Source organism: Felis catus, chromosome C1 (assembly GCF_018350175.1).
Source record: "Felis catus isolate Fca126 chromosome C1, F.catus_Fca126_mat1.0, whole genome shotgun sequence".
In the NCBI taxonomy this organism is placed as follows: domain Eukaryota; kingdom Metazoa; phylum Chordata; class Mammalia; order Carnivora; family Felidae; genus Felis; species Felis catus.
The window spans coordinates 104,723,259-104,746,113 of record NC_058375.1 but is presented as its reverse complement, the minus strand read 5'-3'; the positions used below and the strand labels follow the sequence as shown (position 1 = coordinate 104,746,113).

The following is a 22,855-nucleotide window of genomic DNA, read 5'->3' as shown; positions in this document are numbered from 1 at the left end:
AAGAAGACAAAAAAATTAAGCCCAAATTATCCCAGGTTAATATTCAGCATTACTGCTCCCCTCAAATAGTTTCCAATGCTCGTGAACAGAAAGCATAAGATCTGGGACTGGGGTAATGAATCTGGGCATTTTTTTCCCCAGTCACCCAGTTTTTCCTCACCTTTTCCAGGCTCCTCCACTTTCTCTCCACTTTTCCAAAATTGTGTGTATTCCCCTTTAAGGGGCTGGGCATCTCTCCCGCCCTCTCCAGAGTCGACTGAAGTTTCCGAGGAGCCTCCTCTGGCTGAGTTGGACACACCTTTCAAGAGACCCCTAATCGAGCTCCAAGCACCACAACCGCTCCTTACCTTAGTGCTGTCCCCCTGCCCCTCTCCCTCACCTACCTCTTCTCAACTACAAGATTCAGCCTCTCCCCAAAGGGCTTGAGCATCCTAAAGGTTTCCCACCCTTCACGGCTCCGTCCCCGGATGGAGCCAGAGAAATGTGGTGGGGGGGCCGGGGCCAGAGTTTCAACATCGCCCCCCAGAAGGAGGAGCCAGAGATGGGGGTAAGGAGAGGAAACTTGGGCTTGGGAGGGAAGGGGACCGTGGGCAGGAGGGGGTGAATGAGGAGGATTGGGAGATAAAAGAGGGGTAAGAAAAAGATCTAGAGGAGGATGGTGTGGTCCCATATCAACTTCGGTTGATGGAACTTGGTCTGTCTTTTTCACAGTCTCAAGTTCATCGTCTCATTACCCATTAACCAGCCCCTCCCTTTACTGTCTGCCAACTGGGTCCTAAACTCCCCGGCAGCCACTGATCTCAGTTTCCCCTGAGAGCCTGAGTGTAGGCCTCCAATGGTGGCTGCTGAGGTAATCCCAGGTCCCAGAATTGGAGAGGCCTGGGGATTAACCCTACACCCTTTGCAGCACTCTGGACCAAAGTGTGTCCAGAGGACTGGGATGCTGGAGCCCAGGAGTCGGCAGCTTGACGGTCATGTGGCCTCTGGATGCCTCCCAGGTAGTAGCTTCCCTTTTAATACTTCCAACCTGCAAAGACTCTTCCAAATTCCATCCTGCTCAAATCTTGCTTCAAACTTCACCAAAGATACCTCTGTATCCTTCTACCCACTCAAAGTGCTTCTGCCTCAGGCTGGCTCTCTTCCCTGTCCAGAGCTGACTGGGAACAAGGACTTTGATGGTCCCTGTTTTCTGGACTCTGTTACTCTTTTTCTCATTTACTTATCCAATAAGTATTTGAGTGCCTACTATGTATAAAAGAATACAAATGATCCCCTCCTAATCTTTCTCTCTAGTGGGGTTAGGGGAGGATCTTAATCTTCCCTCTTTGGATCCTCCTGTCTCAGAAGAGTCGGTGTATACCAGTGTGGGCGACACTGGGAATAGTTGTAACCTAGCTTTCCTTCTTCCCCTGTAGGGGAGCAGATCCTAGCATGGGCCCCAGGGGTGAGGAAGGGGCTGGAACCTGAATTGCCTGGAACTCTGATCTGCACCAACTTGAGGGTCACCTTCCAGCCCTGTGGATGGCAGCGGAGTCAGGTGAGATGGACAGGGCAATGGAAAGGACAGTTAGTGAGAAATGGACTGGGGGGTCTAGAAGGATTTAGACAAGTGAGACAGGGAGAATTATGCTTAAGGGCTGTCTTTTGAATGTATCAGGGATGGTCAGTTGGGATTATCTCTTGGGAGGTTGGGGGTTGCCAGGGTAGGACAATGAGCAAGATTTCAGGTGTCTTCGGCATCAGTCGTGTGCTTCCTCTAGGAGACTCCCCTGAGCAGCGAATATGATTTTGCCCTGGTCAACATTGGGCGATTAGAGGCTGGTAAGTGGGTGGTGGGGTGTTTGTGAAGGGGCTCACTGGGGGCTCACCCTTTCTCAATTCTCCGAGGGCAACAGGGATGGAGTGGGATGGGCCGGAAGACTTCCTTGTAGAGGGACTCTGACCAATGGCTACACTGCTTTCTAACTCTTGACTTCAGTGAGTGGCCTGTCCAGAGTCCAGCTCCTCCGTCCAGGGTCCCCACTTAAATTTATCCCTGAGGAGATTCTCATTCATGGCCGAGACTTCCGGCTGCTCAGAGTTGCTTTTGAGGCTGGAGGACTAGAGCCTCAAGCCTTTCAGGTAAGAGACCTTCAACCCAAAGACTCCTCTTCAGAGCCTTGGGGATCCTTTCCCTGGTATTCCCACTACTGCCCTATCTTTTACAACCCCTCTCATCATTCTGTTTGCTTCTCTCCTCAAGGAGAGGCTAAAAGCACAAGAATAAGGGGCCTGAATTCTAGCCCTGGGGTTGCCAATTATCAGGAGTGTGACAGTGGGCAAGTTTCTTCCTTTGAAAAACAGGGAGGGCTGGATGAGACTGTTCCTGAGATTCTTCCCATAATTCACATTCTGTGGTTCCGTGATTCTGGATGTGTTCTCCTGAACCCAGGCCCCATGACCTGTGGAAGCTCCCTTCCTCAGCGACTGTCTTTGCTGTTGTCCTGTGTCTCTACTGGTGGCAAAGACAGTTGAACAACACATGGGCCCCACTTCATCCTCTACACTTCTTCAGTCTGAGCCAGAAGGCTGTGATGTCCTTTCTTCCACAGGTGACCATGGCCATTGTCCAAGCCAGAGCTCAGAATAGTCAAGTTCAACAGTATGCAGGGATACCCCTGAGCAAGGCTGGTGAGTGAGGGTGCTTTAGGGTAGGGAAAAGGTAAAGAATCTGAGAGAGCAGAGGCTGGCTGTAGACAAAAGAGCTGAGAAGCTCTCTCTGGTTCCTCTTCCTTTTTTTCTGTGCCTCACTCCTGTCCTAGGCCAGAGTTCAGGGTCCAGAAAACCACCTGTTCCCCTCTTGGAGACATCAGAAGACTGGGAGGCTGAGCGGAAAAAGCAGGGGGCCAGGGGCTGGAGGGTCAGCACCGTCAATGAGAGGTTCGACATAGCCACCAGGTGATCCCCAAGTCCACCCCAACCCCTGCTGCCCTCCCAATCTTCCCACAATTCTTAGATCCTCTAAAGCTAGGACTTCCCACAAATTCCAGCCTCTAAGGACATCCACAAAGCTTTCCCCCTTACCACCTAGATCTCCAAACTTGAGGTTCCTGGGAATAATGCCCTCCTAAGCAACTTCCTGATAATGACAGGTTGCATTATAACGAGGTCACTGAGCTAAGCTGTGACACACTCTCAATTTCACAGCCTCCCCCGTTACTTCTGGGTCCCTAAGCGAACTCTGGACAGTGAAGTCAGGAGAGCCTTTGGCCACTTCCATCAGGGCCGTGGACCGGTCAGTATAAGCACCAGGGTGATGGTTTGGGATTAGATGATTATGGGGGAGGGGGGGTCAGGGGGGATCATTGTTGAGGGAGGTCAGTGTGGGGGCAGGACAGGGTGGGGCTAGGAGTTTCTCCCATGGTGATCCTAACCTCCCACCATCTGAAGCGTCTGTCCTGGCATCACCCTGGGGGCAGTGATCTTCTCCGCTGTGGTGGCTTCTATACAGCCAGCGACCCTAACAAGGAGGATATCAGGTGAGGGAAGGTTTGATGAGTAGAATCAAGGGTTGGAGGTTCAGGGCAGATTCGTTCCCTTACGTTGTGACTCCCTCCCTTCCAGAGCAGTGGAGTCGATGCTTCAGGCTGGGCATTCAGATGTTGTCCTGGTGGACACCGTGGATGAGCTGCCTAGTCTTGCAGATGTCCAACTTGCCCACTTGAGGCTGAGGGCCCTCTGCCTGCCTGGTGAGATAACCTCTAGGCCCTACCTCCATCCCAGGTCTGCTGACCCTAACCTGGTTTTTACCCTTTTGCCTGTTACAGAAGAGTAACCAACCCTGCAGCCCAATCCTTCGTTTTCTATTCCACTCTCATCTCCCACAGACTCAGATTCCCTGTCTTCCTGACCTCAAAGTATCCTTTCTCTTTTTTGTAACAGCTTTATTGGCTGACATATAATTTACATACCATAAAACCCACCCTTCGCCCATCTTAAGTGTTTGGTTAATTTTATTACATTTACAAGGTTGTACAACTATGTATGATTCATTTTAGTAGCCTCAGGAGCAGATGCTGAATCATGAATCCTGAGCTTTCCCAATCTCTTTGTCCTTCTGACCCCTCTACTCTCTCTCAGATTCATCTGCAGCTGAGGAGAAATGGCTCTCAGCCCTGGAAGGAACACGATGGTTGGATTATGTCAGGTACTATCTCATGTTCTAGCTATGTTTTATAATTCAACCCTCCCCAACCTTCTGTTAACTTGAACTCCTAAATGGCCTTCCATTAACTCTTCTCTTTGGTTTCAAGAAGACTCTTTTTTTTTGCTGCTCCTTAGAAGGAGGAAGGGGCAGAATTTTGGAGTCTGCGTCTATTCCATCCCATGACCCATCACTCCCTTCCTCCAGGCTTATCATTCTTCTCTCCTTTTTCTCCTCTGCCCCACTAGGTCTTGTCTTCGAAAGGCCAGTGACATCTCAGTCCTAGTGACATCCAGGGTTCGCTCTGTAGTACTACAAGGTGAGTTTCTTGGGTTAACCTACTCCATTCCTTCCTTTTTCCTTTACTCACCCAACTGGGAGGGAGACCTAGAAGTTTTCCTTGTCCTCTTCTAGTGCTAGGACCTTATCCTGTTACTAGAAACTACCCATGGGCCCTACCTAAATCATTCTTCAGTGCTACCTGTGCCTCACAGTAGTAGTACTACTACTAGCTCTAGTGCTGCTACAGTTTGTGGTCCCTAACAGTAGGGTTATTCACCTTCTGTTCTTGTGCTTCCATCAGTGGATGGTGACCGGGGTTGGGGTGGGAAGAACAATGGAGAAGCTGGTTTGAGATTTGTGATTCTACCTCCTGCACGTGAAGCTGGGTATTTCAATCCAGGTGGAGTCTATGGACTGAATCATTCAAGGTCTTTATTTTCTCTTCTATTTGCCCTCTCAATCCTACCTACCAAAACTTTAACCCTCTGTACCTCTCTCTTCTTGCCACGTTTCCTTTCCTCATTTTCTTCTGCCCTAGTTTCGTGGCCCCTCTTCTTTGTCCCTTCTCCCTCTTTATCACCCAGAGCGCGGTGATCGTGATTTCAATGGCCTCCTCTCTTCACTCGTCCAGCTGCTTTCAGTCCCTGAAGCCCGAACACTGCTTGGCTTCCAATCACTAGTGCAGCGAGAGTGGGTGGCAGCTGGACACCCCTTCCTGACCCGACTTGGGGTAACTGGAGCCAGTGAAGAGGTGAGATCATTTTGGGAGAGTAGTGGGGGGAGGTATTACCAAAGATGTAAGGGGTGAGAAAAGTATATAGTATAATCCACTGGAGGCGAAATCAGGTTAGAAGGTTCCTGAGATTAGGCTAAGCTTGAAGGGAGACCTAGATGAATGAAGCACCACAACTCCCTACTACCCTCAATCGGATTTCCATTCCCTGATCTTAGTGGCCCTGTTGTCTGTGTCTCTCGTCCCTCGTCATTGTCATCCTCCTCTTTTAGGTGCCCACAATCCCTCCTAACCTCTTAATTTCCTCCTTCTCAGGCTCCAGTGTTTCTCCTCTTCCTTGATTGTGTCTGGCAGCTCCTCCAGCAGTTTCCAGCTGAGTTTGAATTCTCAGAGTTTTTCCTTCTTGCTCTTCATGACAGTGCCAGGGTTCCTGACACCCTCACATTCCTGAGAGATACTCCCTGGGAGCGTGGAAAACAGGGTGGACAGGTCAGTGAGTTCCAGTTTTGATTTGTCTTTTCTTTTCCTTGAGAAGTACCCTCTGAAGTTTAGTCTTAATTTATGGAAAGTGAGGTCTGTGGATGGGAAAGGGGGAGGTTGGTGCCCATTCTCACGACTGGACTTTCACCCTACATCTGATTCCCAGAGGAAGAGGTGAGTATTTCATGATTTCTATACAGACTTGGGAAAAGGATTATTTTATTTGTTTTACCATCCTTTTTCTTGTTTTCTCTGTCCAGTTCAACTCCTATACACAAATCTATAACCCAGGGTACTGCCAACCCCCTGCTGGGAATTCTGTTAACTCGCAGCTATCTGTCTGGGACTGGGATTTACGCTACAACAGTGAACAGATACTACAATTCCATAATCCTGGCTATGACCCAGAACACTGCCCAGATTCCTGGCTTCCCAGACAGCAGGTGAGATGTCTACACTTCCTAAATTCCTTTGCCTTTCTCACAGGCTCATCCTATTAGACAAGGAGAAGTAGAAAGACACAGTTCCCATGAACTCATGTCTGAGTTCCCCAGGGAAAGCTGCCCCACACTTCCTCTGTAGCTGTCACATGTTTTGCTCTTCATGACAGTGCCAGGGTTCCTGACACCCTCACATTCCTGATTAGGCAGAAATCCTAGAATAGCACAGAGGGCAGCCTTCTTGTCCTCATCTTTATTAGTTTTTGTCTCTTACACACATTTTACAAGTTTCCCTAAAATTGACTTTCATGAGACCTGAGGCCTAGTTTGAAGTTTGAAGCCTAATGAGGAGAGAAGATAGAGTTCTCAGGGGGAGGCCTGTAGTTCAATCACTAATGCAGTGTGAGTAGGTGGCAGTTAGACATTCCTTCCTGACCCATTTTGGGGAAAGTGGGGTCATCTAGTTTCTAGGTTGCCAGTTGATTTCTCTTTTCCTTTTAGCCAAGCTTCATGGTTCCTGGACCCCCCAGTTCTGTGTGGCTCTTCTCCAGAGGGGCCCTGACTCCCCTCAATCAGCTCTGTCCTTGGCGGGACAATCCTTCCCTGCTGGCAGTCTCTTCTCGTTGGCTCCCTCGAGCAGCTATCTCCTCTGAAAGCCTGGCTGATCAGGAGTGGGGGCTCCCCTCACATTGGGGGGCTTGCCCTTTACCCCCGGGGTTGCTGCTGCCTGGATATCTGGGACCCCAGATCAGGCTGTGGAGACGCTGCTACTTGAGGGGAAGGCCTGAGGTCCAGGTGAGGAGGGAAGACAGGGATTGGGAGTGGGAGAATGGGCTTGACTACTAAACCAGATGTTTCAGGAGAAAGTAAATGTTTCTAGGAGTGGAAAAGCAAGGGCCTGGGGAGATCGAGAAGTGAAGTACCATTCCTATTGGACTCCAAGTGGATAGGTTTGGGAGTGTGTATGTGGTGGGGATGCAGATGGTTGTTACTCAGATCAAGTAGGACCTAAGGCATAGCTGGAGGGGGAAGAGAGAATTAAAGATGCCAGCGGTGATGGTAACTAGACTTGTCATGGGGATCACTTGGTAATGTATAAAAATACCAAATCACTAGAATATGCACCTGAAACTAATAGGATGTTGTAGTTAATTATACTTAAAAAAAAAAAAAAAATGATGCCAGTAGTGGACAGAGATCTCAGAAACAGGGAGCTAGAGCTACAATAATATTCCTCTCTGCCTCTCTTTACCCCCTCCCCAGAAAGGCCTCTCAGCTCCCACAATCTCTGGCCTCCAGGATGAGCTATCCCATCTTCAGGAGCTTTTAAGGAAATGGACACCAAGAATATCTCCTGAGGATCATTCCAAGAAAAGAGACCCAAATACCATTCTCTCCCAATCCCGCTGAAATTACTGTCTTTTTTTTTAACCGACTGAGCAACCCAGGTGCCCCTTAATTACTGTCTGTTTTATGGGCATGGCAGAGGGTGGTCCAGAGTGAGGGAGGGTTCTAACCTTCTGATTCTTCTTATCTGGTCTTGCTGCCTCAGCTTTTGACACTCCAGCACTCAACAAGCTCACTGACCTTTCTGTTGCAAGTGTGTGGTGCTAACCTTCTCCAACTCTTGCCCTGTCCTGTTTGGTTCAAGATAGGTTTCTTGTGGTTTGAGGAATTAAGAAACAAAAGCAATCTAGAACATGATTACCTTTTTTTTCCAGGGCAATTTTATCCCTTTGGATATCCAGCTGTTAAATTGTGAGAGATGCTGTCCATCAGTCTTAACACGATGGCCTACAGACCTCATTCTCACCTCCTCTTGCTGCTTCCTTAATTCCAATTTGTTTCTTCCCTTTGGTTTTCTATGGGCACGCAGTGGGTATGGGAGATGCACTGTCTCTTCCAATTGTGTATTTTATACACTGACATTTCTATTTAAGGAGTTCATTAAAGCACAGTATTTATACACATTGCTGACATTATCTCTTGCGTCTGAATAAAAGATCCTAGGTAAGGGGTGACTGTGTGGCTCCCTAGTCAATAAAGCATGTGACTCTTGGTTGTGCTCAAGTCATGAGCTCCTGGCTCTTGAGTGTGAGGTCCACAGCTGGCTCTGGGCTGACAGCACAGAGCCTGCTTGGGATTCTCGGTCTCCATCTCTTTCAAAAACAAATAAACATTAAAAAGACCCTAGGTAGGAAAGGGGTGGGTGCGAACCGGGAAAGGATGGTACCCATCATATTGTCCTTAAGGAAGTAAGGGGATAGGGCAGGTGAAGTCCACATGCGATTGGGAGAAGGCTTCCCAGACGGGAAGGAGCAGACGGGCCAAAAGCACACCAAGACGTTGTTGCCGGGCCCAGGGTGTTCTGAAGGTAGAAACTGAGGCCTCTGGGCTTCAATGTCAACTACTCCTCAGCTTTGGCCACTCTCCATTTCGGAGCCCCAGGTTCCCGTCAGGAGCCCTCACCCCCACCCACACGCAATAGGACTAAGTGAGCTAGACGTTCGGCTTCTTTCCCATGAAGGAAAACCAAACACCTCAAACCCAGGCTGGGGCTGAGGCCACCGCTGTCCGCTGTCCGAGGGTTGTGGGCCGGGGTGGGAGCTGCCTCCGCGTCTTAAGGCAGCAGAATCCCTGGGGGGGGGTGGGTAGGGGTCCTCAGGACACCCTCCTCTGGGGAACAAAGAAGGATCGTTTGGCAACAAAATATAAAAAAGTAAAGTTCTGTTCTTTCAGCTTTTGAATTTCCATTTTTGGGAGCAGTGTGATCCTTTAGCGTCCAGTACCGCCTTAAGAGGGTCTGAGCATTTGCATCCCGCCTCCCTCGCTTTCATCGCCCGCACGAGCACTTCCTCGCAGGGTCATTGATGGGAGGCGGCCCACCGAAACGCGAGAAGTCTCCGCCGTTCCTAAGATGGCCGCGGCCGCTTCCGGCTCCTCCCCCGCCGCGGCCCTGCCCACTGCCCTCACGTCCGCGTTCGCCCCGGAAGTGGAAGTAGAGTTCAGAAGGCGGGACCGCTGCCTGGAGACGGCGGGAGCTCTTTCGCCATGGCGGCCGGGCCGATCTCCGAGCGGAACCAGGGTGATTGGAGGGAATGAACCCGGAATAGGCCCACGGGGGCTGGCAGGCATCGACTAGGGCCAGCAGTGTTTTCGCCTGGGCAGGAGATCGGACCCCCCCTGGAGGGCGCGAGACCGGCCCCCGTGCCTGCCGGAGGGAGGGTGGCCGAGTGTAGGCTGAGGCCTGTAGGGGTGGTGCTGTCTGTGCCCAATCCCTTCTCCCTTCCCATTAAAAAAAAAAACCAAAAAACAAAAAAAACCCACAAAAAACAAAAGCCAAACCAAAAACAAAACAATTTCACCAAGAGAATTTGTAGCAGAACCTTTAGCTTTCGGAAGGCTTTTTAGTTCCTGGAAAGGGAGGTGTAAGAGTTTAACCGAATTTTCTTTTTTTCTTTTTGCTCCTATACTCCATCTCCACTCCCAATTCCTCCGCCTGTCATCTCCTTCCTGTCATTCTTTCATACTTGGCCTAACCTGCTTCCATCCTCTAGATGCCACTGTCTACGTGGGAGGCCTGGACGAGAAGGTTAGCGAACCACTGCTGTGGGAGCTATTTCTCCAGGCAGGGCCAGTAGTCAACACCCACATGCCAAAGGATAGAGTCACAGGTCAGCACCAAGGTGAGTACATGACAAGAGGTGCGTTTATGTATTGAGGGGACAAACTGCTGGTGGAGGGCTCCAGCAGTATTTATTTATAGATGTTTTGGAATGAATTCTCCGCAGATTCTTTTTTTTTTTTTTTTTTTCATTTTGAGAGATAGAGAGTGCGAGCCAGCATGAACAGGGGAGGGGCAGAAAGAGAAGGAGAGTCCTAAGCAGGCTCCACACTGTCAGCACAGAGCCCAGTGTGGGGCTTAAACTCATGAACCTGAGATCATGACCTAAGCCAAAATCAAGAGTTGGATGCTTAACCGACTGAGCCACCAGGAGCCCCTGCAGATTCTTTTAAGCGTAGCCCACAGCTTGTTTCTGGAACCATTCCCAATGGAAACAAAGTCGTTATTTCTTGTGGTTTGGAAGGTGAATGAGTTATACCCCATTTTGAATCACTTAAGTTGTTAATCTCCGCTCTTTTACTTCCCAGGCTATGGCTTTGTGGAATTCTTGAGTGAGGAAGATGCTGACTATGCCATTAAGATCATGAACATGATCAAACTCTATGGGAAACCAATACGGGTGAACAAAGCTTCAGCTCACAACAAGAACCTGGATGTGGGGGCCAACATTTTCATTGGCAACCTGGACCCAGAGATTGATGAGAAGCTGCTTTATGATACTTTCAGCGCCTTTGGGGTCATCTTACAAACCCCCAAAATTATGCGGGACCCTGACACAGGCAACTCCAAAGGTTATGCCTTTATTAATTTTGCTTCATTTGATGCTTCGGATGCAGCTATCGAGGCCATGAATGGGCAGTATCTCTGTAACCGCCCTATCACTGTGTCCTATGCCTTCAAGAAGGACTCCAAGGGGGAGCGCCATGGCTCTGCAGCTGAAAGACTTCTGGCAGCCCAGAACCCCCTCTCCCAGGCCGACCGCCCTCATCAGCTGTTTGCAGACGCACCTCCTCCTCCTTCTGCCCCCAATCCTGTGGTGTCATCACTGGGGTCTGGGCTTCCTCCACCAGGTAATGCTTTTATTCAAAATACTTTTGTGTTTGGGGTATGGTGGTGGTGGAGCAGGAGGAAGGACAAAGGACCTGATGAAGGGGGATGTGGAGTCAGTAGGTGAAGAAAGAGGGATTGAGGGGTGATAGTCGTGGTGGGGAAGAAGTCTGTTGAGTTTCTCCAGGAGGTTGAAGTTGTTGTTCAGACTTGTCTAGTATTGCTTCTGACTTTGAAGAGCTGGGAGGAGGGGAAACAGCTTTTCCTGCCTGAAGAGGCCAGATGGAACAGGCTCTACAGACATTCTCTTCTCTCTGTCATTAACTTTTCTTCCATTTCCTCTATAGGCATGCCTCCTCCTGGGTCCTTCCCACCCCCAGTGCCGCCTCCTGGAGCCCTTCCACCTGGGATACCCCCAGCCATGCCCCCGCCGCCTATGCCTCCTGGGGCTGGAGGACATGGCCCACCATCAGCGGGAACCCCAGGGGCTGGACATCCTGGACATGGACACTCACATCCTCACCCATTCCCACCAGGTGGGATGCCCCATCCAGGTGGGTATTCTTTGCTGGGAAAGGGAGGGATGGCCTTGGCAGAGGAGCTTTACTGACACTTATGCTCCTGTCCTTGTCCCTCAACAGTGATAATAATAGCCCCAGAGCTCAACTTTTCTTCAGTTTTTCATATAAAACACAAAATACTGTTCTCTGTTTACTTTAACAACTATCATCCTGTTTCCTTTTTCTGATGTTTTTCCAGAGAGTATAACTGTACTTGATTTTTTTTTTCCTTTCACTTAAAAAAAATTTTTTTTTAACGTTTTATTTATTTTTGAGAGAGAGAGAGACAGAGTACAAGCGGGGAGGGGCCGAAAGAGAGAGAGAGACACAGAATCTGAAGCAGGCTCCAGGCTCCAAGCTGTCAGCACAGAGCCCGACGTGGGGCTCAAACTCACAAACAGTGAGATCATGACCTGGGCGCAAGTCGGATGCTTAACTGACTGAGCCACCCAGGCGCCCTTCCCTTTAACTTACTTCATTTTTCTTCTCTGATTTCTACCCTAAAGCAGTGACCTAATTGCCAAATCTAGGGGATGCTTCCATTCTTTATCTGGTTTGCCCTTTGGTATACTTGAAATTGGGCATGTTGTCCTGTTTGAAAATCTTGTCTCTTGGTTTTATTGGATTCTTCATCTGTCTCTGACTCCTCAGTCTCAGTCACCTTAATAGGCTTCTTTTTCTCCCCACGTAGCTAGGTTTTTATATTTGGTTCTCTTCTCCACATGGCTCCATTACTTGTACACTGATGCCTCCTAGATAAGTGTCTCTGGTCTGTGACCCTTAATCTTGCTGTGTGATGGACCTCTCCACTTTTCTACCCCTGTCTTCAAACCTGTTCTTCCTCTAGTATTCTTTGTTTTCAAATGCTTAATTGAGAAATCTGAGAGCCATTTTAAACCATTTCCTGTCACCCCACTCTAGATACCAAGTCTTATTAATATCTCTGGCCTTGGCCCCACTGCCAGTGCCCTAGTTCAGGCCCTCTTGTACTGATTATTTCACACCTGATTTACTGTAGTAATTTTCTCATGCTTTGCCTCCAGTTTCTCAATCTTTGATCCACTTGCATAGAGTAATTCTAAAACACAGATGCTCACATATCCTTGCTCAAAATTCTTCTGTTGCTCCTTTTTATCTACAGAGTGAAACTCAAACTTATCACTGTGGCATTCTAGGCTTTTCGTGATCTGGTGCCTGTTCATTACTCCCATGACTACATGCTGCTGCTCTGCATTTCTCTGAGTTACTGGTTTTCCCCAAACATACTGTGCTGTTTGATGGCTCTGTGATTGGCGCATGCTGATGTCCTGCCTGGGATGCTCTAGTCTACTTTGTTGTCCACTTGAAAAATTCTTACTTACTCTTTAGAATTAGATCTTTGCTCAGACAGTGTCTCTGCTACCTTCCCAAATCCTGTCGTCACTCTGCTCGTTATATACTTCTGCAGCACCGTGATACTGTGAAAGTCGTGGAAGGAGCAAGGTGGGTGGGTTGGTAGTTGATTTGTTTGTAACCTTGGAATGGGGTTGAGGATAAGGGCACTTTGTACCAGCCCTATTTTCCATACTCTTCTTTTCCTGACATCATGTCTTTCTCTATTTTGTTCTCTTTTTCTTTGCTTTTTGTATGCCTTTTGTCTCCTTTCTCTTTGTGTCTGTTTTTTTCTCATAGGGATGTCTCAGATGCAGCTGGCTCACCATGGCCCTCACGGCTTAGGACACCCCCATGCCGGGCCCCCAGGCTCTGGGGGGCAGCCGCCACCCCGACCACCCCCTGGAATGCCTCATCCCGGACCTCCTCCAATGGGCATGCCCCCTCGAGGGCCTCCGTTTGGATCTCCCATGGGTGAGTAGGATCCAGCCACCCCCCCCCATCCTCAAATGTCATACTCTTGCAGCTTCTTTTGTCACACTCCTGTCCCCTGCCCTTTCTTTTATTTACATTTCTGCTCGTGATGTCTCTGCCAGTCTTCTCTGTACCTTCTCCCAACATCAACTAGTACCTGTTTCCCAACTGTTGCTGAAGTCAGTCAACTTTTCTTTTTTTGTGTGCAGGTCACCCAGGTCCTATGCCTCCACATGGGATGCGTGGGCCTCCTCCACTGATGCCTCCTCACGGGTACACTGGGCCTCCACGACCCCCACCCTACGGCTACCAGCGGGGCCCCCTGCCTCCACCCAGACCCACCCCCCGGCCTCCAGTTCCCCCTCGTGGCCCACTTCGAGGCCCTCTTCCTCAGTAACTTCTCATTCTCTTGCCTCCTGTTCTATCTTTCCAATATTTTTTCAAATCCTTGGACCAATCCGAGTTGCTGTAGCTCCTTAGGGCTAAGGCACTAATCCCTCTCAGGCCTTTTTTTTTTTTTTTTTTTTTTTTTTTTTAAGTGTAATTCTTTTCACAGGAGGTTTTTTTTTATTATGTTGGTCCTAAGTGTTTTGCAAATGCACAGAGAAAATAAAATTAAACTCCTTGTTTATTCTTTGTGCTCTTTTCCTCGGCAAAATAACTTCTCTGTTTTCTCTAAGAAGAGACATCAGTATATTGGGAAAAGAATGGTAAGGTAGGAGGGAGCATGCTTATTCTATGTTTTAAGGCTTACATTTAGCTTATAAGCTGGAAATCCTAAGTACCCGTGACATAGGGTTTTTGTGAATATGAAGTGAGAACAGAGGTGAAGTTCCTGGAGATAATGCTGGCAAAAACAGGAAGGAACATGCACAAAGCCATCCACTGCAGTCCTGCTTGTAATGGTAGTAGGTTGGAAACCGCTCTTCTCTGTTGGTCAGGGACTGGTTGAATAACTTGGTAAATCTACACAGCAGCGGTAAAAAGGAGAGAGAAGACTACCTACTGTTTTAGAGAGACTTCCAGGATACATTAAGGGAAGAAAGTAACAAGCAGAACAGAACGTCCTATGCTCCCTCATCTAACATACGCATTTATTTACATTAAAAAAACCAGATAAACCAAAAAGGAAATTCATACACTGGGATGGGGAGGGGAGCTAGATTTCTCTGAGCATACTATGTTAAACTTGGTTTACTTCGACACTATGTACATAAATGTCTTACATAATTGCGAAACTGTTGAAATTGGGACTGTGGGAACTCGGTAAACCTACATTTTCTTCCATGCTTTCCCTTCAGACATCATGAATGAGGAATTTGGATCTTATTCCTATTTTTTTCCTCCTCAGTCCTTCCACACCTGACTTCCATCCCATGGAAATCTGTCTTCAGAGACTTTGAGTAATTAGACCAAATCCAATGGCCCCTTTTCTGTTCTTTGCTGTATTTAATCCTCTTACATCACCACTTTCCTAAAGTTCTCTTTCTGGTCTATATGACCATGGACTTTGCTGATGTCTAGGCAAGAAACGGTGCACCCGGCCCTCTCGTTCTCTTGCACCGTTCTTAAAAAAATTTTTTTTTAATGTTTATTTATTTATTTAAAAAAAAATTTTTTTTTTTCAATGTTTATTTATTTTTGGGACAGAGAGAGACAGAGCATGAACGGGGGAGGGGCAGAGAGAGAGGGAGACACAGAATCGGAAACAGGCTCCAGGCTCTGAGCCATCAGCCCAGAGCCTGACGCAGGGCTCGAACTCACAGACCGCGAGATTGTGACCTGGCTGAAGTCGGACGCTTAACCGACTGCGCCACCCAGGCGCCCCAATGTTTATTTATTTTTGAGAGAGGGAGAGACGACAGAGTGTGAGCTGGGGAGGGGCAGAGAGAGAGGGAGACACAGAATCCGAAGCAGGCTCCAGACTCTGAGCTATCAGCACAGAGCCCGATGTGGGGCTCAAACCTACGAACTGTGAGATCATGACCTGAGCCAAAGTCAGATGTTTAACCGACTGAGCCACCCAGGCACCCCTCTCTTGCACCATTCTTACTCATGTGATGTGGTACCTATAAGACCTGCCAGTGGCAGCTGAATGATACAGAGATGTGCAGAGTGCTTCTGTTCTGGTGTTACCAAGGCAGTGGGCTGACACGTGCCATTATTACGACACAAAATATTCTGGGAGTGTGAGGAAGGGTATCCTGGCATGAAAAATCTGAGAAAACTTCCAGAAAAAAGAGTGATAAGTTCAGATATAATGTCAAAGGAAGGGTAGATGTTTCCTGGGCGAAGAAGGGGAAGCTCCCTCCTGGTGGACTGGATGCTCCCGAGCAGAAGCCGAGATTGGTCAACAGCACTACAAGTGATCCACTAGAGCTGCATGGCATTGGAGCTAGCTGGGGAGCTCCTGTTGATAGGGCTTCTCTGCCCTTTCTCGTGTGGCCTAGAACCATTCGAAACAGCACACTGAGGCAAAGGGAGGAGGCTGCTTCGGGCTGGAAGCTATTGGCTCAGGAATTCTAGCCGTCCTGGGATCTGCTTAGCGGCCCAGAGTGCTGAGACAATTGTCATCCGAGCGCCACTGGCAGGGAACACTGGCTGGGAAGCTGCTATCCATGAGGGAAAGCCACAGGGAGGATTTGAGCAAGGGAGTGACCGATTTGCGTTTTAGAACTGTGGTAGTGGGGGGAAAAGATCTGAGGGAGAAGACCGGGCAAGGAGCCAAGCAGGGTATTCAGCAGTAATTTAGGGAGAGATGCAGTCCTCGAGGGCTGTGATAGAAGCCCGATGGAGAGGAGGGGATGCACTGGGGTGGTATTCTAGAAGGCAAAAGAATAGGGTGAGGTATTAGATTGGATATAGTGGAGGAAAGGGAGAGTGGAATCAGGACGAGAGTATGCAGCAGGAAGAATTTCCCGGGACTTGGGATGGAAATGGTAAATTAGGTTTGGCATATGTTGACTTTCAGGTGAATTGTGGCACAGGCAAGTGGGGTCACCTAGTGGGCATTTGTCAAAACTTGGGGAAGATTCCACGTGATCATTTCACACAATGAATGGCTAAGGATGCCAGGCTTCTAAATCGTAATGGGCTTAATTGACTTCATTTCAAACAGCACTGCTGTGCAGTTACTTTGATGTGGTCATAAGCCGAGGCACTTGGGACCTAGCATAGTTGGCCGCTGGCTCCGAGCCCAGGTGCCCGCAGCCAGTACTCCAGCAGCCCCAGGTGGTAGCAGGTTTTGTCTCAGTCCCTGTGCCCTTTCTGCCTCCATGGCATCTATCAAATGAACTGACTTCTAACTGATCCTTGGTGAGGACTTCAAGGACTGTTACCCTTATGCTGAAGATTTCTAGCGTGTTTTTTCATATAAGCTCCTGTGTGGTATTTTTGGCTCTTATCTGATAGCATGTTGATGAATTCACACCGTCGAGGAGTAAATTAGTGCCTTTGCTGAATTCCCCACGTCTCTCTTTGGAACCACTATTTCCTCAGGCATTCATTCGCAGAATCTCGGAGCTTTCACTCATTCAACACTAATTTTTGAGTGCCTCCTCCAGTCAATGAGGTTGACTCCCCCAGACTCTCCTCCAGCTCTCCCGCCCCTGGCTCCTGCAGATACTGGTGCTCAGCGGTTCTCTGTGCAGGCCCAGTATTGCTGGTACATTTTAGTACTTCACACATCTGTTTGTTATTCACTAAACCAGGGTTTTCCCACTTTTTTTTTTTTTTTAATCATTGCCCCTCTACCACTACGGCTGGAGACATTGTTTTCAAATTGCCCCCTACCCCCGCATGAAATTTTAAATCACAGATATGCTATATATGTCTTTTTCTCTAAATTTTTATTTAAAAGTGGAGGAGGGCAGAGAGAGGGAGGTTCCAGGCTCTGAGCTGTCGGCACCGAGCCCGATGTGGGGCTCGAACTCTCCAATGGTTGAGATCATGACCTGAACTGAAGTCGGACACTTAACCCGCTGAGCCACCCAGGCGCCCCTGTGCTCTATATCTTTTTATGTACTAGGGCCCTTTGGAGGGACACAAACCATTGTAATATCTAAGATTCCTGCTCCCCAAACCAGTTTTTGTCCCCTTTGGGGGGGATACCACTCCCATTGAGAATGCGTGGGACCATTGGTCCTTAATGTTTTGTGGGCCCCAGACAGCCCTTTGAGAACATGACAAAAACTGTGGACCCTATCCAAGAAAAATACATACATGCCTGTATTTCCAATATCCTGAAGCAAAAATTACATAAGGTTCATAGATCCCAATCTAAGTATCCTTGTATTACACTGAATCTCTTCAAGAACCCTGAAGGAATCTCATTCTATTAATCTATCTCCCGAGAGTACCCGAGATGCCTGGCATATATAATAATTGTAAAAATAGTAACAGCTAATGTTTACTGAACTCTTGCTAATATGCCAGTACTAAGTGTTTAATACTGTACTAAATGTTTATCTCAGTTAATCCTTGTAACAACCCCCCGAGGTAGGTTTTGTTATTACTCCCATTTTAAGATCTGGAAATGGATATTAAGTTATTTGACCAAGGTCACATGCTATGAAATGATAGATGGAATACTTGAACGAAGATCTGCATGAATTCTAGAGCCAGTTGCATAGTCATGTTATACTATATTTACTGAATAGATACTTGTTGAATGAATGAATGTTTTCCTTTGCTATTAACCAGCTTTCTTATAAGATAATCCCTCTTTAACTGGGTTATAAACTCCTAAAGGATAGGAGCTTTTTTTGTGTTTTTGCTTCAATTGTTAGCATCTCTCACTGGAACTTTATGGTATCTTAGAAGTGCTATCATTGACCCCATTTTGTCCCTCAGTTTCCCCATCCTGACAATCTCCTGTGCTTAGAGTGTGGTGGGTAGAAGCAGTGATAGAATACAGGGGGTTGGCTGATGGGTAACTGGGCAAAGAAGCTACACTAGGAAGCTTTATAAGGCAGTGGTTAAAACACCTGGAAAGCTCTAAAAGCCAGAGACCTATATACTGTATGAATCTACTTAAATGAAGCTCTAGTCTAAGACAAATCTTAAATTTTTTAAATGTTTATTTATTTTTGAGAGAGAGACAGAGACAGAGCACAAGCTGGGGAGGAGCAGACAGAGAGGGAGACACAGAATCTGAAACAAGCTCCAGGCTCTGAGCTGTCAGCACAGAGCCTGACATGGGGCTCAAACCCACAAACTGCAAGATCATGACCTGAGTCAAAGTTGGATGCTTAACTGACTGAGCTACCTAGGCACCCCTAGAAAAGACAAATCTAATGTATGGTGACCAAAAGGAGATCAGTAATTGCCAGGGATGGGGATATTGACTGAAGGGGCAAGGGAATTTTGGGGGGCAAAGGAAATGTTCTTTATCTTGATCAAGGAGGTGCTTACATGGGCATATACTTTTGTTAAAACTCATAGAACTGTATATTTCATTTTTTTATTTTTAATTTTTAAAAATGTCTATTTATTTATTTTTGAGAGAGAGAGAGAGAGAGAGAGCTCAAGCAGGGGAGGGGCAGAGAGAGAGAGAGAGAGAGAGAAAGGAGAGAGAGAATCCCAAGCAGGTTCTGTGCTACCAGCACAGAGCCTGACTTGGGGCTCGATCTCACAAACCACAAGATCATGACCTGAGCTGAAACCAAGAGTCAGAGGCTTAACCGACTGAGCCACCCAGGCGCTCCACAACTGCATACTTTAAATGGATGCATTAAAAAAGCATTAGGTCTCTGAATCTATATTGCCTGGGTTCCATTTTTAGTTTTGCCACTTCTGAGTTGTGTGATCATATCAAGTTACTTAACCATCCAGTACCTCAGTCTCATTATCTGTAAATGGTGACCATCTCATAGGGTTAATGTGGAGGTGGGGTGAGTTCATCAATGTAAAGTAGTGAGAAAAGTGCTCAAGTCAGGTAAACGCTCTAATGAGACTAACCATCATTACCACATACCCACTTATCACCTCCTGGGCCATAGTCTTATTTCCACACTTAATATAAGCCATTGTGGAGAAGAGCTGAGTCTAGGGATAGGAATAATTCTAGACTAAAAATGGGGCAACTCTTAGTAGGTAATTAAATTATATTCTTTGAAACAAATTATTTACCTATTAGTTCAACACTTATATTTAATGGGAGTAAGCAGAAATTTATCATATATACTAAAGGTAATAAAATTGAACGTATTTGGAATAATATTTCATTAAGTGTTTACTTAATGAAATTAAGTATATATTGGGGATATAGCAGTAAATATGTCAGATGAGGTCCTTATTCCTTTAGAAATGACAATCTAAGTAGGAGAAGGCAAAAAATAAAAAAGTAAACAAAAATAATAATTTTAGATAGAGATATCTTGTAAAAAAAAAAAATAAGGCAGGGTGATAGGATACTGCCTGGGAAGTAGGGAGAGTCATCTGAAGGGTGACTTTTTAAAAAATTTTAATATTCATTCATTTATTTGTTTATTTATTTATTTATTTATTATTTTTTAATTTACATCCAAGTTAGCTAGCGTATAGTGCCACAATGATTTTAGGAGTAGATTCCTTAATGCCCCTTACCCAATCAGCCCATCCCCCCTCCCACAACCCCTCCAGGAACCCTCTGTTTGTTCTCCATATTTAAGAGTCTCTTATGTTTCGTCCCCCTCCCTGTTTTTATATTATTTTTGCTTCTGAAGGGTGACTTTTGAGTGGAGACCTGAATGGTAAGGCAAAGATCTGGGAGAAGGGATTTCCAGGCAGCAGGACTGCAAGTGCTAGGGTCCTCTGATGGATTTGCAATGGGCATGCTGGAGCTGTAGCAGGAGACCAGGGAGGCTGAAGAGATTCAAGGAAGAGGGTTGGGGAGGCAGGCAGGGGCCAGATCCCACAAGGCCTTTTAGGCCTTGATTAGAAGTTTGGATTTAATTCTTAGTACAATGGGAAGGCATTGGAGGATTTAAAGAAAGGGGAGTGGTAAAATCTCATTAAAACTTTTCCTAAAAATTGCAGTTTAACATGTTCAGAAAAACACCTAGGTCGGGAGTGAATTTTTATATATGTATGCACCCTTTTAACCTTATATCATCAAGATGTTGGCACATTTCCAGCACCCAGAGGGCTCCCTTGTGCCCCTTCACAGTCAATTTCCACTTCCTGGTGGTAGCCTCTCTTTTCTTCATCACTGTAGATAAGTTTGCTTTTCCTTTGCACTGTATACAAATGGGTTCATAGAGTATGTACTCCTTTTGGTCCAGCTTCTTATACTCAATATTTTGTTTGTGAGATCTTTTTATCTTGTTGTATACAGTAGTTCGGTCTCTTAAAAATTTGTCAAATAATATTCCTTATATGAATATACCACATTTGTTTATCTAAATGTAACCATTCTTTGGCTGATAGGCATTTGAAGTTTTTGAATCTTATGAATGAAGCTGCTATGAAAATACTTGTACCTGTCTTTTTAAAAAATGTTTATTTATTTTTGAGGGAGAGAGAGAGTGGGAGCTGGGGAGGGGCAGAGAGAGAGGTGGGGACAGAGGACCCCAATAGGGCTCTATGCTGACAGCAGTGAGCCTGATGCAGGGCTTGAACTCATGAACTGCACATTCATGACCTGAACCAAAGTTGTACGCTCAACTGACTGGACTGAGCCACCTAGGCGCCCCTGTACCTTTTTTTTTTTTTTTGCCTGTACCTGTCTTTTTTTTTTTTGTGGGACATATGCACTAATTTCTCTAGGGAGAGAGTATCTGCTAAATCAGGTTTGATTTAGAGGATCCTCCTGACGACTGAGAATAATGGGCAGAGCAAGATTGGAAGTAGGGAAATCAGTTAAGAGGCTATTGTGGCAAAGGACAGAGATGATGGTGGCTTAGACTAGGGGACAGTGGTAGAGAAGTGGTAGATTTAGAACATGTTTTGAAGTAGGGCTGACAAGGCTTGATAAGAGCAAGAAAGGAAACAGGGCAACTGCAAGGTTTCTGGCTTGAACACCTTGATGAAGAGTTGAGAAAGACCTCAGTCTGAAGTTTATTTCTGGGTGTTACATTAGAGACGCTGATGAGATATCCATGTGGTGATACTGAGTTGACAGGTGGAGATTTTGAGTTTGGGCTTGGTAGAAAGGTCTGCACTGGAGACATAAATGTGGGAATCGTCACCACATAGACAGTACGAAAGGCATGGGATTACCTGAGGTGACAAGGGAGAATAGAGTAGGCGGAAGGGGGAAAGGGGCCAGGACTGATCCCCTAGGAATTCTTATGTTAATGGACCCAGCAAAGGGGACAGTGAAGCAGCTGGTGAGCTGCATGGGTCTGTGGTTCCTGGAAAAAATGATGAAGTCTTTCCTCAGCATTGGAAAAACATGTACAACCTTTCTCTCTAAGATTACAAGATTTCTATTTTAGCAAGTAAGGGATAAGTGGAGAGTATGCAAAATCACCTTAAAGAGAAAAACTGGCTCCCTGCCAGCAAGGCTTGGCTGTAACCTAATTGAAAATATTAACATATTTAAATAAAGAATGTATCAACCTGAAGAGGGGTCAGCAATGGAAATCTAGTGAAGGGAGAGTCGCTGAGGCTCACACAGGCATAGCCTTTCCAAGTACCATCCTGGAAAGAGTGCTTTAGCCAACAGAATGAGAGTAGTCCAGGAGGATTGGCAAGGCTGCCCATACATAGAGAGGGGAGTGGAGAACTGTAGCCAAGAAGAGTTTTCTGAACCCATTGGCACAGCTCCTTCCTGGGGATGGCCAGATGCCATTAAAGATAAAAATATTCCTGTTCGGTTATGTCATTGTGCATCTATATGTTGACATTCTGATTCTGATTTGGCTTAAAGAAGAGAATGCGCTGAACGTGAGTCTGAGCAACGGAAGATTTCTCATGGTAAATGAATACGTATGTATTATGGCTTTATGTTTCAGTAAATTGTAAACTTCGTTGGCACAAACAGGTATTTCCAAGATGTAGTTTTGAAGTCTGTGAAACCCAGGCTCACATCCCTATGAGAAATGACGTAAGTATAGCCTTTTTTTTTTTTTAATAATTAAGTCAGAACAGCCATTTCAGAGGAAATTCCTTGCACATCTTGTTTTCTAAATGTTCGAACCTGGGCCGAATTGCCAATATTCCAAGATGTCCACGAGAATGAGAAAATCTTCTTTGAAAAAACTGAAAAAAGTGAACTTTTGCCTGGTCACCACTTCTCCCGACCAGTCAAGGAAGTACAAATCTAGCCCAGCTCATCAGCACCGATGAACCTCTTTTTAAAAAACTTACCTAATCTTCCTCTTTTTCCTCAATAAAAACCCTGAGCCCACTTCCTGTAATTGGGACACTATTTGGGTTTCAACCTAAACTATGTGCCCTGAATTGCAATTCTGTGATATGAAATAAACACTTTGCCTTTTGAACTGGTTTCTGGTTTTTAGACTGAAACAAGTCTAAAAGTTAGTGGTAAATTCAACACTGCAAACGCCACCTGCGAGCTCTCTTGGGACACGGCCCGCCAGGCCTCTTCATGTAACATATTCCAGCATTCTGAAGCCTCCATTTTTATCAAAGTAGAATCACACACTATTAAATCCGAAAGGGAGCTGATACAGCCTCTAGTGCAAGCCTGGCACTTTCCAGATGAGAAAACTGAGG

General features: G+C 46.6%; 2 protein-coding genes across 8 annotated transcripts; both read left to right on the top strand.

Annotated features, from left to right (window-relative positions):
- Positions 1-262: 262 nt before the first annotated feature.
- Positions 263-8,088, top strand: MTMR11 (myotubularin related protein 11). 6 transcript variants are annotated; one of them, XM_006935071.5, is made up of 18 exons: positions 263-547; positions 908-998; positions 1,416-1,537; positions 1,761-1,821; positions 1,979-2,121; positions 2,592-2,670; positions 2,802-2,937; positions 3,187-3,274; positions 3,430-3,518; positions 3,604-3,728; positions 4,120-4,186; positions 4,432-4,502; positions 5,050-5,216; positions 5,514-5,687; positions 5,939-6,121; positions 6,620-6,913; positions 7,382-7,566; positions 7,840-8,088. In XM_006935071.5, exons 1-17 carry the CDS (start codon positions 482-484, stop codon positions 7,526-7,528), a joined length of 2,103 nt encoding a protein of 700 aa, XP_006935133.1. In that variant the 5' UTR covers positions 263-481; the 3' UTR covers positions 7,529-7,566; positions 7,840-8,088. The 6 variants fall into 6 exon arrangements, 5 of the variants coding, with proteins under 5 accessions (XP_006935133.1, XP_044889387.1, XP_044889386.1 ...); XM_045033451.1 differs by lacking the exon at positions 263-547 and having other exon boundaries at positions 636-998; positions 2,802-2,919; XM_045033450.1 differs by lacking the exon at positions 263-547 and having other exon boundaries at positions 636-998.
- A 985-nt stretch (positions 8,089-9,073) lies between these two features.
- SF3B4 (splicing factor 3b subunit 4) lies at positions 9,074-13,826 on the top strand. 2 transcript variants are annotated; one of them, XM_019837764.2, is made up of 6 exons: positions 9,074-9,203; positions 9,676-9,804; positions 10,271-10,813; positions 11,138-11,326; positions 13,022-13,195; positions 13,405-13,826. In XM_019837764.2, the coding sequence occupies exons 1-6, from the start codon at positions 9,170-9,172 to the stop codon at positions 13,590-13,592; spliced, it is 1,257 nt and encodes a 418-aa protein (XP_019693323.1). In that variant the 5' UTR covers positions 9,074-9,169; the 3' UTR covers positions 13,593-13,826. The 2 variants fall into 2 exon arrangements, with proteins under 2 accessions (XP_019693323.1, XP_004001545.2); XM_004001496.5 differs by having other exon boundaries at positions 11,138-11,344.
- Positions 13,827-22,855: the final 9,029 nt, after the last annotated feature.